The following is a 17988-nucleotide window of genomic DNA, read 5'->3' on the forward strand; positions in this document are numbered from 1 at the left end:
AGACAGACAATGTCACAACCGTGGCGTATGTCAATCATCAAGGTGGGACTCACAGTCCTCAAGCTATAAAAGAAGTATCTCGGATACTTGTATGGGCGGAATCCAGCTCCTGTCTAATTTCTGTGGTTCACATCCCAGGTGTAGACAATTGGGAAGCGGATTATCTCAGTCGCCAGACGTTACATCCGGGCGAATGGTCTCTTCACCCAGAGGTATTTCTTCAGATTGTTCAAATCTGGGGACTTCCAGAAAAAGATCTGATGGCCTCTCATCTAAACAAGAAACTTCCCAGGTATCTGTCCAGATCCAGGGATCCTCAGGCGGAAGCATTGGACGCGTTGTTGCTTCCTTGGAATTATCATCCTGCCTATATCTTTCCGCCTCTAGTTCTTCTTCCAAAAGTGATTTCCAAAATTCGAATGGAACGTTCGTTTGTACTGCTGGTGGCTCCAGCATGGCCTCACAGGTTTTGGTATGCGGATCTCATTCGGATGGCCAGTTGCCAACCTTGGACACTTCCGTTAAGACCAGACCTTCTATCTCAAGTCCCATTTTTCCATCAGGATCTCAAATCATTAAATTTGAAGGTATGGAAATTGAACGCTTGATTCTTAGTCATAGAGGTTTCTCTGACTCAGTAATTAATACTATGTTACAGGCTCGTAAATCTGTGTCTAGGAAGATTTATTATCAAGTCTGGAAGACTTACATTTCTTGGTGTTCTTCTCATAAATTCTCCTGGCATTCTTTTAGAATTCCTAGAATTTTACAGTTTCTTCAGGATGGTTTGGAGATTTGTCTGCAAGTTCTTTGAAAGGACAAATCTCTGCTCTTTCTTCCTGATATTCATTGTTTTGTACAGGCTTTGGTTCGTATCAAACCTGTCATTAAGTCAATCTCTCCTCCTTGGAGTCTTAATTTGGTTCTGAGGGCTTTACAGGCTCCTCCATTTGAACCTATGCATTCTCTGGATATTAAATTACTTTCTTGGAAAGTTTTGTTCCTTTTGGCCATCTCTTCTGCTAGATGAGTTTCTGAGTTATCTGCTCTTTCTTGTGAATCTCCTTTTCTGATTTTTCATCAGGATAAGGCGGTGTTGCGGACTTTATTTCAATTTTTACTTAAGGTTGTGAATTCTAACAACATTAGTAGAGAAATTGTTGTCCCTTCATTGTGTCCTAATCCTAAGAATTCTCTGGAGAGATCTTTACATTCTTTAGATGTAGTAAGAGCTTTGAAATATTATGTTGAAGCTACTAAAGATTTTAGAAAGACTTCTAGTCTATTTGTTATCTTTTCTGGTTCCAGGAAAGGTCAGAAAGCTTCTGACATTTCTTTGGCGTCTTGGTTAAAGTCTTTGATTCATCATGCTTATGTGGAGTCGGGTAAGTCCCCGCCTCAAAGGATTACGGCTCATTTCTCCAACATAGGTGTGTCCGGTCCACGGCGTCATCCTTACTTGTGGGATATTCTCTTCCCCAACAGGAAATGGCAAAGAGCCCAGCAAAGCTGGTCACATGATCCCTCCTAGGCTCCGCCTTCCCCAGTCATTCTCTTTGCCGTTGTACAGGCAACATCTCCACGGAGATGGCTTAGAGTTTTTTGGTGTTTAAATGTAGTTTTTATTCTTCAATCAAGAGTTTGTTATTTTAAAATAGTGCTGGTATGTACTATTTACTCTGAAACAGAAAAGAGATGAAGATTTCTGTTTGTAAGAGGAAAATGATTTTAGCAACCGTTACTAAAATCGATGGCTGTTTCCACACAGGACTGTTGAGAGGAATTAACTTCAGTTGGGGGAAACAGTGAGCAGACTTTTGCTGCTTGAGGTATGACACATTTCTAACAAGACTTGGTAATGCTGGAAGCTGTCATTTTCCCTATGGGATCCGGTAAGCCATTTTTATTAAATAAGAATAAAGGGCTTCACAAGGGCTTTAAAGACTGGTAGACATTTTTCTGGGCTAAAACGATTGATATATAAGCATTTTTAATACTTCATAGTTTTGAGGAGTTATTTTATTCTTGGGAATTATGTAAAATAACTGGCAGGCACTGTATTGGACACCTTTTTCACTGGGGGCCTTCTCTAATCATAGGCAGAGCCTCATTTTCGCGCCTCTATTGCGCAGTTGTTTTTGGGAAGCAAGACATGCAGATGCATGTGTGAGGAGCTCAGATACATAGAAAAAGCTTACTGAAGGCGTCATTTGGTATCGTATTCCCCTTTGGGCTTGGTTGGGTCTCAGCAAAGCAGATACCAGGGACTGTATAGGGGTTAAATATAAAAACGGCTCCGGTTCCGTTATTTTAAGAGTTAAAGCTTTCAAATTTGGTGTGCAATACTTTTAAGGCTTTAAGACACTGTGGTGAAATTTTGGTGAATTTTGAACAATTCCTTCATACTTTTTCACATTTTCAGTAATAAAGTGTGTTCAGTTTAAAATTTAAAGTGACAGTAACGGTTTTATTTTAAAACGTTTTTTTGTACTTTGTTATCAAGTTTATGCCTGTTTAACATGTCTGAACTATCAGATAGACTATGTTCTGTATGTGGGGAAGCCAAGGTTCCTTCTCATTTAAATAGATGTGATTTATGTGACACAAAATTTAGAGAAAATGATGCCCAAGATGATTCCTCAAGTGAGGGGAGTAAGCATGGTACTGCATCATCCCCTCCTTCGTCTACGCCAGTCTTGCCCACACAGGAGGCCCCTAGTACATCTAGTGCGCCAATACTCCTTACTATGCAACAATTAACGGCTGTAATGGTTAATTCTATCAAAAACATTTTAGCCAAAATGCCCACTTATCAGCGAAAGCGCGACTGCTCTGTTTTAGAAAATACTGAAGAGCATGAGGACGCTGATGATATTGGTTCTGAAGTGCCCCTACACCAGTCTGAGGGGGCCAGGGAGGTTTTGTCTGAGGGAGAAATTTCAGATTCAGGGAAAATTTCTCAACAAGCTGAACCTGATGTGATTACATTCAAATTTAAATTGGAACATCTCCGCGCTCTGCTTAAGGAGGTGTTATCTACTCTGGATGATTGTGAGAATTTGGTAATTCCAGAGAAATTATGTAAGATGGACAAGTTCCTAGAGGTCCCGGGGCCCCCCGAAGCTTTTCCTATACCCAAGCGGGTGGCGGACATTGTAAACAAAGAATGGGAAAGGCCCGGCATACCTTTTGTCCCTCCCCCTATATTTAAGAAATTGTTTCCTATGGTCGACCCCAGAAAGGACTTATGGCAGACAGTCCCCAAGGTCGAGGGGGCGGTTTCTACTCTAAACAAACGCACTACTATCCCTATAGAAGATAGTTGTGCTTTCAAAGATCCTATGGATAAAAAATTAGAGGGTTTGCTTAAAAAGATGTTTGTTCAGCAAGGTTACCTTCTACAACCAATTTCATGCATGGTTCCTGTCACTACAGCAGCGTGTTTCTGGTTCGATGAACTAGAAAAGTCGCTCAATAAAGATTCTTCTTATGAGGAGATTATGGACAGAATTCATGCTCTCAAATTGGCTAACTCCTTTACTTTAGACGCCACTTTGCAATTGGCTAGATTAGCGGCGAAAAATTCAGGGTTTGCTATTGTGGCGCGCAGAGCGCTTTGGCTAAAATCTTGGTCAGCGGATGCGTCTTCCAAGAACAAATTGCTTAACATACCTTTCAAGGGGAAAACGCTGTTTGGCCCTGACTTGAAAGAGATTATTTCTGATATCACTGGGGGTAAGGGCCACGCCCTTCCTCAGGATAGGTCTTTCAAGGCTAAAAATAAACCAAATTTTCGTCCCTTTCGCAGAAACGGACCAGCCCCAAGTGCTACATCCTCTAAGCAAGAGGGTAATACTTCTCAAACCAAGCCAGCCTGGAGGCCAATGCAAGGCTGGAACAAAGGTAAGCAGGCCAAGAAACCTGCCACTGCTACCAAGACAGCATGAGATGTTGGCCCCCGATCCGGGACCGGATCTGGTGGGGGGCAGACTTTCTCTCTTCGCTCAGGCTTGGGCAAGAGATGTTCTGGATCCTTGGGCGCTAGAAATAGTCTCCCAAGGTTATCTTCTGGAATTCAAGGAGCTTCCCCCAAGGGGGAGGTTCCACAGGTCTCAATTGTCTTCAGAAACAGACAGGCATTCTTACATTGTGTAGAAGACCTGTTAAAAATGGGAGTGATTCATCCTGTTCCATTAGGAGAACAAGGGATGGGATTCTACTCCAATCTGTTCATAGTTCCCAAAAAAGAGGGAACATTCAGACCAATCTTAGATCTCAAGATCCTAAACAAGTTTCTCAAGGTTCCATCGTTCAAAATGGAAACCATTCGGACAATTCTTCCTTCCATCCAGGAAGGTCAATTCATGACCACGGTGGATTTAAAGGATGCGTATCTACATATTCCTATCCACAAGGAACATCATCGGTTCCTAAGGTTCGCCTTTCTGGACAAGCATTACCAGTTTGTGGCACTTCCATTCGGATTAGCCACTGCTCCAAGAATTTTCACAAAGGTACTAGGGTCCCTTCTAGCGGTGCTACGACCAAGGGGCATTGCAGTAGTACCTTACTTGGACGACATACTGATTCAAGCGTCGTCCCTACCACAAGCAAAGGCTCATACGGACATTGTCCTGGCCTTTCTCAGATCTCACGGGTGGATAGTGAACGTAGAAAAAAGTTCTCTATCTCCGTCAACAAGAGTTCCCTTCTTGGGAACAATAATAGACTCCTTAGAAATGAGGATTTTTCTGACAGAGGCCAGAAAATCAAAACTTCTAAGCTCTTGTCAAGTACTTCATTCTGTTCCTCTTCCTTCCATAGCGCAGTGCATGGAAGTAATAGGTTTGATGGTCGCGGCAATGGACATAGTTCCTTTTGCGCGAATTCATCTGAGACCATTACAACTGTGCATGCTCAGTCAGTGGAATGGGGATTATACAGACTTGTCTCCGACGATACAAGTAGATCAGAGGACCAGAGATTCACTCCGTTGGTGGCTGACCCTGGACAACCTGTCACAGGGGATGAGCTTCCGCAGACCAGAGTGGGTCATTGTCACGACCGACGCCAGTCTGGTGGGCTGGGGCGCGGTCTGGGAACTCCTGAAAGCTCAGGGTCTTTGGTCTCGGGAAGAATCTCTTCTCCCGATAAATATTCTGGAACTGAGAGCGATATTCAATGCTCTCAAGGCTTGGCCTCAGCTAGCAAAGGCCAAATTCATACGGTTTCAATCAGACAACATGACGACTGTTGCGTATATCAACCATCAGGGGGGAACAAGGAGTTCCCTGGCGATGGAAGAAGTGACCAAAATCATTCAATGGGCGGAGACTCACTCCTGCCACTTGTCTGCAATCCACATCCCAGGAGTGGAAAATTGGGAAGCGGATTTTCTGAGTCGTCAGACATTTCATCCGGGGGAGTGGGAGCTCCATCCGGAAATCTTTGCCCAAATTACTCAATTGTGGGGCATTCCAGACATGGATCTGATGGCCTCTCATCAGAACTTCAAGGTTCCTTGCTACGGGTCCAGATCCAGGGATCCCAAGGCGACTCTAGTAGATGCACTAGTAGCACCTTGGACCTTCAACCTAGCTTATGTATTCCCACCGTTTCCTCTCATCCCCAGGCTGGTAGCCAGGATCAATCAGGAGAGGGCATCGGTGATCTTGATAGCTCCTGCGTGGCCACGCAGGACTTGGTATGCAGACCTGGTGAATATGTCATCGGCTCCACCATGGAAGCTACCTTTGAGACAGGACCTTCTTGTTCAAGGTCCGTTCGAACATCCGAATCTGGCCTCACTCCAACTGACTGCTTGGAGATTGAACGCTTGATTTTATCAAAGCGAGGGTTCTCAGATTCTGTCATTGATACTCTTGTTCAGGCCAGAAAGCCTGTAACTAGAAAAATCTACCATAAAATATGGAAAAAATATATCTGTTGGTGTGAATCTAAAGGATTCCCATGGAACAAGATAAAAATTCCTAAGATTCTATCCTTTCTTCAAGAAGGTTTGGAGAAAGGATTATCTGCAAGTTCTTTGAAGGGACAGATTTCTGCTTTATCTGTTTTACTTCACAAAAAGCTGGCGGCTGTGCCAGATGTTCAAGCTTTTGTTCAGGCTCTGGTTAGAATCAAGCCTGTTTACAAACCTTTGACTCCTCCTTGGAGTCTCAATTTAGTTCTTTCAGTTCTTCAGCGGGTTCCGTTTGAACCCTTACATTCCGTAGATATTAAGTTATTATCTTGGAAAGTTTTGTTTTTGGTTGCAATTTCTTCTGCTAGAAGAGTTTCAGAGTTATCTGCTCTGCAGTGTTCTCCTCCTTATCTGGTGTTCCATGCAGATAAGGTGGTTTTGCGTACTAAACCTGGTTTTCTTCCGAAAGTTGTTTCTAACAAAAACATTAACCAGGAGATAGTCGTGCCTTCTTTGTGTCCGAATCCAGTTTCAAAGAAGGAACGTTTGTTGCACAATTTGGATGTAGTTCGTGCTCTAAAATTCTATTTAGATGCTACAAAGGATTTCAGACAAACATCTTCCTTGTTTGTTGTTTATTCTGGTAAAAGGAGAGGTCAAAAAGCAACTTCTACCTCTCTCTCTTTTTGGCTTAAAAGCATCATCTGATTGGCTTATGAGACTGCCGGACGGCAGCCTCCTGAAAGAATCACAGCTCATTCCACTAGGGCCGTGGCTTCCACATGGGCCTTCAAGAACGAGGCTTCTGTTGATCAGATATGTAAGGCAGCGACTTGGTCTTCACTGCACACTTTTACTAAATTTTACAAATTTGATACTTTTGCTTCTTCTGAGGCTATTTTTGGGAGAAAGGTTTTGCAAGCCGTGGTGCCTTCCATCTAGGTGACCTGATTTGCTCCCTCCCATCATCCGTGTCCTAAAGCTTTGGTATTGGTTCCCACAAGTAAGGATGACGCCGTGGACCGGACACACCTATGTTGGAGAAAACAGAATTTATGTTTACCTGATAAATTACTTTCTCCAACGGTGTGTCCGGTCCACGGCCCGCCCTGGTTTTTTAATCAGGTCTGATAATTTATTTTCTTTAACTACAGTCACCACGGTATCATATGATTTCTCCTATGCAAATATTCCTCCTTTATGTCGGTCGAATGACTGGGGAAGGCGGAGCCTAGGAGGGATCATGTGACCAGCTTTGCTGGGCTCTTTGCCATTTCCTGTTGGGGAAGAGAATATCCCACAAGTAAGGATGACGCCGTGGACCGGACACACCGTTGGAGAAAGTAATTTATCAGGTAAACATAAATTCTGTTTCTACTAGGTCAGTTTCTACTTCCTGGGCTTTTAGGAATGAAGCTTCTGTTGATCAGATTTGCAAAGCAGCAACTTGGTCTTCTTTGCATACTTTTACTAAATTCTACCATTTTGATGTTTTCTTTTCTTCTGAAGCAGTTTTTGGTAGAAAAGTACTTCAGGCAGCTGTTTCAGTTTGATTCTTCTGCTTATAATTTCAGTTTTTTTCATTATAAGATTTAAACTTTTGATTTGGGTTGTGGATTATTTTTTTCAGCGGAATTGGCTGTCTTTATTTTATCCCTCCCTCTCTAGTGACTCTTGCGTGGAAGTTCCACATCTTGGGTATCTGCTATCCCATACGTCACTAGCTCATGGACTCTTGCTAATTACATGAAAGAAAACATAATTTATGTAAGAACTTACCTGATAAATTAATTTCTTTCATATTAGCAAGAGTCCATGAGACCCACCCTTTTGGTGGTGGTTATGATTTTTTTGTATAAAGCACAATTATTCCAATTCCTTATTTTTGATGCTTTCGCTCCTTTCTTATCACCCCACTTCTTGGCTATTCGTTAAACTGAATTGTGGGTGTGGTGAGGGGTGTATTTATAGGCATTTTGATATTTGGGAAACTTTGCCCCTCCTGGTAGGAATGTATATCCCATACGTCACTAGCTCATGGACTCTTGCTAATATGAAAGAAATTAATTTATCAGGTAAGTTCTTACATAAATTATGTTTTTCTGCCTCAGGATAAAAAACCTAAGGGTAAATCTAAGGCTTCTAACCGTTTTCGTTCCTTTTGTCAGAATAAGGAACAAAAATTCAATCCTCCCCCTAAGGAATCTGCTTCCAATTGGAAGCCTTCCTGAAATTGGAATAAATCCAAGCCATTTAGGAAACCAAAGTTAGCCAGCCCCTAAGTCCGCATGAAGGTGCGGCCCTCATTCCAGCTCAGCTGGTAGGGGGCAGATTAGGGTTTTTCAAGGATATTTGGATAAATTCTGTCCAAAATCAATGGATTCAGAACATTGTCTCTCAAGGGTATCAAATAGGAGTAAGACCTCCTGTGAGAAGATTTTTTCTCTCACGTATCCCAGCAAATCCAGTAAAAGCTCAGGCTTTCCTGAAGTGTGTTTCAGACCTGGATTCTTCAGGGGTAATCATGCCAGTTCCTTTTCAGGAACAAGGTTTGGGGTTTTATTCAAATCTATTCATTGTCCCAAAAAAGGAAAATTTATTCAGACCATTTCTGGATCTGAAAATTTTGAATCGTTATGTAAAAGTACCAACTTTCAAGATGGTGACTATAAGGACTATTCTGCCTTTTGTTCAGCGAGGACATTATATGTCCACAATAGACTTGCATGATGCATACCTTCATATTCCGATTCATCCAGAACATTATCAGTTTCTGAGATTCTCTTTTCTAAACAAGCATTACCAATTTGTTGCTCTTCCATTTGGCCTAGCAACAGCTCCAAGAATCTTTTCAAAGGTTCTGGGTGCCCTACTCTCTGTAATCAGAGAACAGGGTATTGTGGTGTTTCCTTATTTGGACGATATCTTGGTACTAGCTCAGTCTTTAAGTACTGCAGAATCTCACACAAATCAACTAGTGTTATTTCTTCGGAAACATGGTTGGAGGATCAATTTACCAAAAAGTTTCTTGATTCCTCAGACAAGGGTCACCTTTTTAGGCTTCCAGATAGATTCAGTGTCCATGACTCTGTCTCTAACAGACAAGAGACGTTTAAAATTGGTTGCAGCCTGCCGGCACCTTCAGTCTGTCATTCCCTTCATTGCTATCTGCATGGAAGTTTTAGGTATCATGACTGCAGCATCGGACGCAATCCCCTTTGCTCCTTTTCACATGAGACCTCTACAGCTTTGTATGTTGAACCAATGGTTCAGGGATTATACAGAGATATCACAATTAATATCCTTAAATCCCAATGTACGACACTCTCTGACGTGGTGGATAGATCACCATCGTTTAGTTCAAGGGGCTTCTTTTGTTCGGCCAACCTGGACTGTGATCACAACAGATCTTTCAGTTTGGGGAGCTGTTTGGGGATCTCTGACAGCACCAAGGGGTTTGGAAATCTCAAGAGGCGAGATTACCAATAAATATTTTAGAACTCTGTGCAATTCTCAGAGCTCTTCAGTTTTGGCCTCTGTTAAAGAGAGAACCGTTCATTTGTTTTCACACAGACAATATCACAACAGTGGCATATGTCAATCATCAGGGTGGGACTCAGTCCCCAAGCTATGAAAGAAGTATCTTGGATACTTGTTTGGGCGGAATCCAGCTCCTGTCTAATCTCTGCGGTGCATATCCCAGGTGTAGAAAATTGGGAGGCGGATTATCTCAGCCGCCAGACTTTACATCCAGGGGAGTGGTCTCTCCATCCAGATGTATTTTCTCAGATTGTTCAGATGTGGGGTCTTCCAGAGATAGATCTTTTGGCCTTTCATCTAAACAAGAAACTTCCCAGATACCTGTCCAGGTCCAGGGATGTTCAGGCGGAAGCAGTGGATGCGCTGACACTTCCTTGGTGTTATCATCCTGCTTACATTTCCCCGCCTCTAGTTCTCCTTCCAAGAGTGATCTCCAAAATCATCATGGAACAATAATTTGTGTTGCTGGTGGCTCCAGCATGGCCACACAGGTTTTGGTATGCGGATCTGGTTCGGATGTCCAGTTGCCCGCCTTGGCCACTTCCGTTACGGCCAGACCTAATATCTCAAGGTCCATTTTTCCAACAGGATCTCAAATCATTAAATTTGAATGTATGGAAATTGAACACTTAGTACTAAGTCATAGAGGTTTCTCTGACTCAGTGATTAATACTATGTTACAAGCTCGTAAATCTGTCTCTAGAAAGATTTATTATAGAGTTTGGAAGGCTTACATTTCATGGTGTTCTCATAAATTCTCTTGGCATTCTTTTAGAATTCCTAGAATTTTACAGTTTCTTCAGGATGGTTTGGATAAGGGTTTGTCTGCAAGTCCCTTGAAAGGACAAATCTCCGCTCTTTCTGTTTTATTTCACAGAAACATTACTATACTTCCTGATATACACTGTTTTGTACAGGCTTTAGTTCGTATTAAGCCTGTCATTAAATCAATCTCTCCTCCTTGGAGTCTTAATTTGGTTCTGAAGGCTGTACAGGCTCCTCCGTTTGAACCTATGCATTCTTTGGACATTAAACTACTTTCTTGGAAAGTGTTGTTCCTTTTGGCCATCTCTTCTGCTAGAAGAGTTTCTGAGCTATCTGCTCTTTCTTGTGAGTCTCCTTTTCTGATTTTTCATCAGGATAAGGCTGTTTTGCGGACTTCTTTTCAATTTTTACCTAAGGTTGTGTATTCTAACAACATTAATAGAGAAATTGTTGCCCCTTCCTTATGTCCTAATCCTAAGAATTCTTTGGAAAGATCCTTACATTCTTTGGATGTGGTAAGAGCTTTGAAATATTATGTGGAAGCTACTAAAGATTTCAGGAAGACTTCCAGTCTATTTGTTTTATTTTCTGGTCCTAGGAAAGGTCAGAAGGCTTCTGCTATTTCCTTGGCTTCTTGGTTGAAACTTTTGATTCATTAAGCTTATTTGAAGTCGGGTCAGGCCCCGCCTCAGAGAATTACAGCTCATTCTACTTGATCAGTCTCCACTTCGTGGGCTTTTAAGAATGAAGCTTCAGTTGATCAGATTTGCAAAGCGGCAACTTGGTCCTCTTTGCATACATTTACTAAATTCTACCGTTTTGATGTATTTGCTTCATCGGAAGCAGTTTTTGGTAGAAATGTTCTTCAGGCAGCTGTTTGTTTGATTCTTCTGCTTTTGATTTAATTTTGTTTCTTTTAATTATGAAAATAAACTTATTTTTTTGGGTTGTGGATTAATTTTTTCAGCAGAAAATGGCTGTTTTTATTTTATTCCCTCCCCCTCTAGTGACTCTTGAGTGGAGATCCACATCTTGGGTATTGCTATCCCATACGCCACTAGCTCATGGACTCTTGCCAATTACATGAAAGAAAACATAATTTATGTAAGAACTTACCTGATAAATTAATTTCTTTCATATTGGCACGAGTCCATGAGGCCCACCCTTTTTATGGTGGTTATGATTTTTTGTATAAAGCACAATTATTTCCAAATTTCTTTTGTTGATGCATTCTACTCCTTTCTTTATCACCCCACTGCTTGGCTATTCGTTAAACTGAATTGTGGGTGTGGTGAGGGGTGTATTTATAGGCATTTTGAGGTTTGCGAAACTTTGCCCCTCCTGGTAGGATTGTATATCCCATACGTCACTAGCTCATGGACTCTTGCCAATATGAAAGAAATGAATTTATCAGGTAAGTTCTTACATAAATTGTTATTTTCATGGTGGTGAGAGTCCATGAAACCTGCCCTTTTCTCTATTCAGTTGACGGCAGTTCTTGTTTGCACTTCATTTACCCTGCTTTTTCTGCTTTTCTGTTGTCCATTTTTGGACATATGTTTTACTGAGGTATATCGGATGTGGGAGGAAATAAATCTTCTTTGTATGTTTTGTCTCCTTGAAGTGGACTGGAGTTTAACCCCTTAACTACCAGTGCTGTACCCTGTACGACGCTGGTCGTTAAGCCCTTAAGGTACGACGCTGCTTCCTGGGCCTCTCTCTGTCACGATCTCGCTAAAAGTAGCAAGATTGTGCTATTTCTGCATGCCCCACAAGTGGGGCAATGCAGAAATAGAGTTGCAGAGTTACTGATGCTCTCTATATCGGGCAGCGGTGGTGCCGATCGTTGGTGGGTGGGTGGTAGAGTAACGAGGGAGGCGGGTGGGTGGCCCATCACTGGAGGGGGCGGGAAGGGCACGGCCAATACGCTAAAGGATATAAAAATATTCAGAGCGGCAGGGGAGGAAGGAGCGGGGGAATCATACAGTGCAGGTTGGATCTGAGGGTGGGGAAGTGATCTGGGAGGGGGAAAGGGGTAATAATGTGGGGGGCAGCTTCAGTGTGGTGTTGTTTTTTTGTTTGTTTTTTGCTAAAACAAATGTTCAAAATTTGGAAAACTGGGCACTAGCAGACAGCTGCCAGTACCTAAGATGGTGGATCTTGTTAGAGGGGGGAGAATTAGAGAGCTTTTTGGGAGGGATCAGGGAGATGGGAAGGTAAGGGGGTAATCTACACTGCAGAAAATATTAATAATAATAAAAAAATAATTTAAAAAAAAATGTTTAAAGCTGCAAACTGTCTACCAGTACTATAGATGGGATGGCCAGGTTAGGGGTGAGGGAAGAGAGCTGTTTGAGAGGGATCAGGGGGTGCGAACTGTCTGCCAGTACTATAGATGGGATGACCACGGTAGGGGTGAGGGAAGAGAGCTGTTTGAGAGGGATCAGGGGGTGCGAAGTGTCAGGTGGGAGGCTAACCTCTTCTCTAAAGCTAAAATTAACATTACAAGCTACCTAATTAACCCCATCACTGCTGGGAAATAATAAGTGTGGTGCACAGCTGCAATTAGCGGCCTTCTAATTAGCAAAAAGCAGTGGCAAAGCCATATATGTCTGCTATTTCTGAACAAAGGGGATCCCAGAGAAGCTTTTTGTAAAAAAATGTCAGCGAGAAATCTAAAGTGATTTTTTTTTTTTAATTATTTGATTGCATTTGGCGGTGAAATAGTGGCATAAAATATACCAAAATGGGCCTAGATCAATACTTTGGATTGTCTTTTGGGGAAGTTTTAGTCTGAAATGCCTGGTCCTTAAGGGGTTGAAGGGACAGTAAAACTAAAAAGATCTTTCATTATTTAGATAGAGACAACAATTTTTCAAAAATTTCAAATTTACTTCTATTATAAAATTTGCTTCGTTCTCATGTTATTCTTTGTTGAAGAGATACCTAGGTAGGTAGCGTGCACGTGCCTGAAGCACTACATGACAGGAAATAGTGCTGCCATTTAGTGCTAATGTAATGTTTATCATTGTTACAAATCTGCTGCCACATAGTGCTGTAGACACATACACACTCATGAGCTTATATCCCAGCTTATCAACAAAGCATCCTGCAATAACACCCCTTGGCCATCCGATGCAGAGAGAGCCACTCTGTGGCCCTCTCTGCACCGGACATCGAGGGCCGGTATCATTGGCGGGTGGGCGGCCATCGATGGGGCATATGACGTTGAGGGGGGCGTGACCGTCGGGGCGCGCACGGAGGCACGTGCACGGGGGGCGGGCGCGTGCACGGGGTGGGAGCGGGTGGGAACGGCTACACTACAGAAATTTTACAAAAATAAGTGGGATAGAGTGGGACACAAATTATTTTAAAAAATACATCTAAGGGATCTGGGAGGGGGTGGGGGTTGCTCTTTGGATGGGGGAAAGCTACACTACAGAAAATATCAATAATATTAAAAAAAAAAAAAAAGCAATAAGGTAGAGGGGGAGGGTTAGAGAGCTGTTTGGGGGGGAACAGGGAGGTTGGGGGCTAAGGGGGGATCCTGCACATCTTTTTTTTTTTTTTTTTTAAATACCTTTTATTTTAGTACTGGCAGACTTTCTGCCAGTACTTAAGATGGCGGGGACAATTGTGGGGTGGGGGAGGGAAGAGAGCAGTTTGGGAGGGATCAGGGGGTGTGAAGTGTCAGGTGGGAGGCTGATCTCTACATTAAAGCTAAAATTAACCCTGCAAGCTCCCTACAAGCTGCCTAATTAACCCCTTCACTGCTAGACATAATTCACGTGTGATGCGCAGCGGTATTTAGCGGCCTTCTAATTACCAAAAAGCAACGCCAAAGCCATATATGTCTGTTATTTCTGAACAAAGGGGATCCCAGAGAAGCATTTACAACCATTTGTGTCATAATTGCACAAGCTGTTTGTAAATAATTTCAGTGAGAAACCTAAAGTTTGTGAAAAAAATTACTAAAAAGTGAACTTTTCTTTTTTATTTGATCTCATTTAGCGGTGAAATGGTGGCATGAAATATACCAAAATGGGCCTAGATCAATACTTTGGGATGTCTTCTAAAAAAAAATATATACCTGTCAAGGGATATTCAGGGATTCCTGAAAGATATCAGTGTCCCAATGTAACTAGCGCTAATTTTGAAAAAAAGTGGTTTGAAAATAGCAAAGTGCTACTTGTATTTATTTCCCTATAACTTGCAAAAAAGCAAAGAACATGTAAACATTGGGTATTTCTAAATTCAGGACAAAAATTAGAAACTATTTAGCATGGGTGTTTTTTGGTGATTGTAGATGTGTAACAGATTTTGGAGGTCAAAGTTAGAAAAAGTGTGTGTTTTCAATTTTTTCCTCATATTTTATAATTTTTTTTATAGTAAATTATAAGATATGATGAAAATAATGGTATCTTTAGAAAGTCCATTTAATGGCGAGAAAAACTGTATATAATATGTGTGAGTACAGTAAATGAGTAAGAGGAAAATTACAGCTAAACACAAACACCGCAGAAATGCAAAAATAGCCCTGGTCCTTAAGGGAAATAAATTGAAAAATGGCCTTGTCCTTAAGGGGTTAAATAAAGACTGATATTTTACTAAACACCCATATCAAGCCCTCAACAACTGTTAAAGAAAACTTTTTTTTAAAGTAGTAGAGGAGTGCTTCTAAATGTTGGCACCCCTTGGTCAGTTAAGGCAAAGGATAAAGATTTTGCTATCCTTTTCTCAAATATGATTATTATATTGGTTTATTTTTATGTTATTAATTATTTTCTATTTTTAAGGGTTGAAGTAGAAGACAGAACAGAGGCATATTTAAAAGTTTTGCAGCAAAAAATTACATCAGATACACAGATGGTATGTGTGTAAAATCTTTGTGTGACAAATATAAAATATATATATATATATATATATATATATATATATATATATATATATATATATATATAATTGTGTGAACAACATTCTAAAATTGTTTTCTTTCATATAGGTTGTTTGTGTTTTGTCCAGTAATCGCAAAGATAAATATGATTCAATAAAGAAATACCTTTGCGTTGACTGCCCAATCCCAAGTCAGTGTGTAATCGCAAGGACACTTAGCAAACCCCAAACTGTGCTTTCAATTGTGACAAAAATTGCTTTACAAATGAATGTTAAAATGGGTGGAGAACTCTGGCGTGTGGAAATACCTGTAAGTTTAATTTTGACACATTTTAATATTTGTTGTTTTTTTATTATTATTATTATTGGAATTAACTTAAAGGGCCATTATAATTTAAAATTACATGCTCTATTCACCTGCAATGGGGTTTAACACAGTAGAAATACCACTCCATCCAATCAGCAGTGCTAGTTGCACAACTCAGATGTACAACTAGCGCTGCTGATTCAGCACCATTTTCCAATTGCGACCAACAGTGCACCGTGAGTCTGGAGCAATATTTCTACAGTGTGTTTAACCACATTGCAGGGGTTAAATTAAACACACAGTATTGCAGGGTCGATAACAAATTAAAGCATGGCATTTTTCAACTGTAATGGCCCTTTTAAAAAAAAAAAATTAACATACAGTGGATAAATGTCATTTGATGTCTGTTTTAAAAGTAAGTGTTGTGGATTGTTTAAAGAAATAACAATAATGTAACTGTGCTTATTTTAATTTCTTTTTCTTCTCATTTATTTAGTTGAAGGAAATTATGATTGTTGGCATTGATTGTTATCACGACACCACTGCTGGTCGAAAGTCTATTGCCGGATTTGTTGCTAGCTCAAATCCTTTAATGACACGGTACACTTTTTTTTTGTCTAATCAAAAATTCAAACATTAATAAAATGAAAACATACCAAAGATTTTGTGTAATTTATAAACTTTTTAAAAAAAAAATATTAAATTGTTAGTGGAAATTTAACCTATAATTACAACATTTAAAAAGTATTTCATTCTATTTCTAGAACTTGGTTTGAATAAAGGCAAAGTAACTCTTTGTATGTTTATGTATGCATTAAAAAAAAAAGATTTGTACAGTATATTTCTACCTGCCACCTAATTGTCTTCTGAGGACTTCCTTTAATTTTATTTTATTCACAGCTTCATTCTTTTGGTATCCGTTGTTGAAAAAGAATACACATATCTTACACTAGTGGTAGCTGGCTGCTGATTGTTGCCTGCATTCATTTGTCTCTATTGATTGACTAACTGGATGTGGTTAGCTAGCTGCCAGTAGGGCATTGTTGTTGCTTCAGCAAAGGATAACAAGAGAGTTAAGCACATTTGATAATATAAGTAAATTGGTAAGTTGTTTAAAATTGTTTGTTCTATCCAAATAATGAAAGAACATTTTGGTGTTTTCTATCCCTTCAATATTTTAACAAAGTTCCTAACCTTATGTGTATTTAAACCCTTTGATGCGCATGACGACCTATTGTCGTCATGCACATCCACTCCCTCATGCGAATGACTGCTGTGTGTCATCCTGGAGTTCCCCTTCATATCCGATCCTGGAGACCCCCTGCACTGGAGAGGGGAAAGATGACTTAAGTCTCCTTTCCCATTGCTTCTTCTTCCTGGTAGGCAGTGTGATTTCACCACCTGCGCATGTGGTTACCACAGGAATTTATGAAGTGTAAGCCAAAGTGATTGGTGGAAGGGTTTTGCATGCTCATATCTCACAATCAGGTTCTTTGTAGGGGCAAGTGCCCCCTCATTTGGAAGGTGGTAGTCTGCTTTATTTCATGTAATTGGCAAGAGTCCATGAGCTAGTGAAGTATGGGGATATACAATCCTACCAGGAGTGGCAAAGTCTCCCAAACCTCAAAATGCCTATAAATACACCCCTCACCACACCCACAATTCAGTTTTACAAACTTTGCTCCCTATGGAGGTGGTGAAGTAAGTTTGTGCTAAGATTTCTACGTTGATATGCACTTCTCAGCATTTTGAAGCCTGATTCCTCTCAGAGTACAGTGAATGTCAGAGGGATGTGAAGGGAGTATCACCTATTGAATGCAATGTTTTTCCTCACAGGAGATCTATTTCTTACGTTCTCTGTTATCGGTCAAAGAGATTCATCTCCTACCTCCCTATTTAGATCGACAATATACTCTCATATTCCATTACCTCTATTGATAATCGTTTCAGTACTGGTTTGGCTATCTGCTATATGTGGATGGCTGTCTTTTGGTAAGTATGTTTTCATTACTTAAGACACTCTCAGCTATGGTTTGGCACTTTATGTATTTATATAAAGTTCTAAATATATGTATTGTACTTATATTTGCCATGATTCAGGTTTTCAGTATATTTCCTTTTGCAGATATTGTTCTAGGGGCCTCTTTCGTTCGCTTACCTGGGGTAAAGTCTCTTTTTCAATTGACTGTCTTTTAAATTCACGGGCAGAATTAGGCTCGCGAGGGCGCAAAATGCCAAAGTTTATTGCGTCATCCTTGGCACCAGATTTTTTTGGCGCGAAGTTACGTTCGTTGACGCAAATTCGTCATTTACAGCATCTTAGTCGACGCCAAGTCCTTAACAAGGTTGTGTCCTCTGTAACGCGAGTGTCATTTCCAGACGTTTTTTGGCGCCGAAAAATATTTTTGGCGCCAAATATTTTAATTTATTTTAAGACCCTATTCTTATATGCCTCTTGCCCTTTCTTTTTTTAACCCTTTGAGTGCTAATGACGACTCTGAGCCGTCACAGAGTTTCTCACTCTGATGCTAATGACGGCTCAGAGCCGTCATGAGCACTC

General features: G+C 40.8%; 1 protein-coding gene across 1 annotated transcript in view; it reads left to right on the plus strand.

The window, feature by feature from the left end:
* PIWIL1 (piwi like RNA-mediated gene silencing 1) overlaps positions 1-17988 on the plus strand; it is a 331463-nt gene that overhangs the window by 68300 nt on the left and 245175 nt on the right. Inside the window, exons 4-6 of the mRNA XM_053699780.1 lie at positions 15025-15097; positions 15231-15431; positions 15925-16028. Coding sequence (XP_053555755.1) covers positions 15025-15097; positions 15231-15431; positions 15925-16028 — 378 coding nt within the window. The remainder of the gene's footprint in view (positions 1-15024; positions 15098-15230; positions 15432-15924; positions 16029-17988) is intronic.

This window comes from Bombina bombina, chromosome 2 (assembly GCF_027579735.1).
Source record: "Bombina bombina isolate aBomBom1 chromosome 2, aBomBom1.pri, whole genome shotgun sequence".
NCBI lineage: Eukaryota > Metazoa > Chordata > Amphibia > Anura > Bombinatoridae > Bombina > Bombina bombina.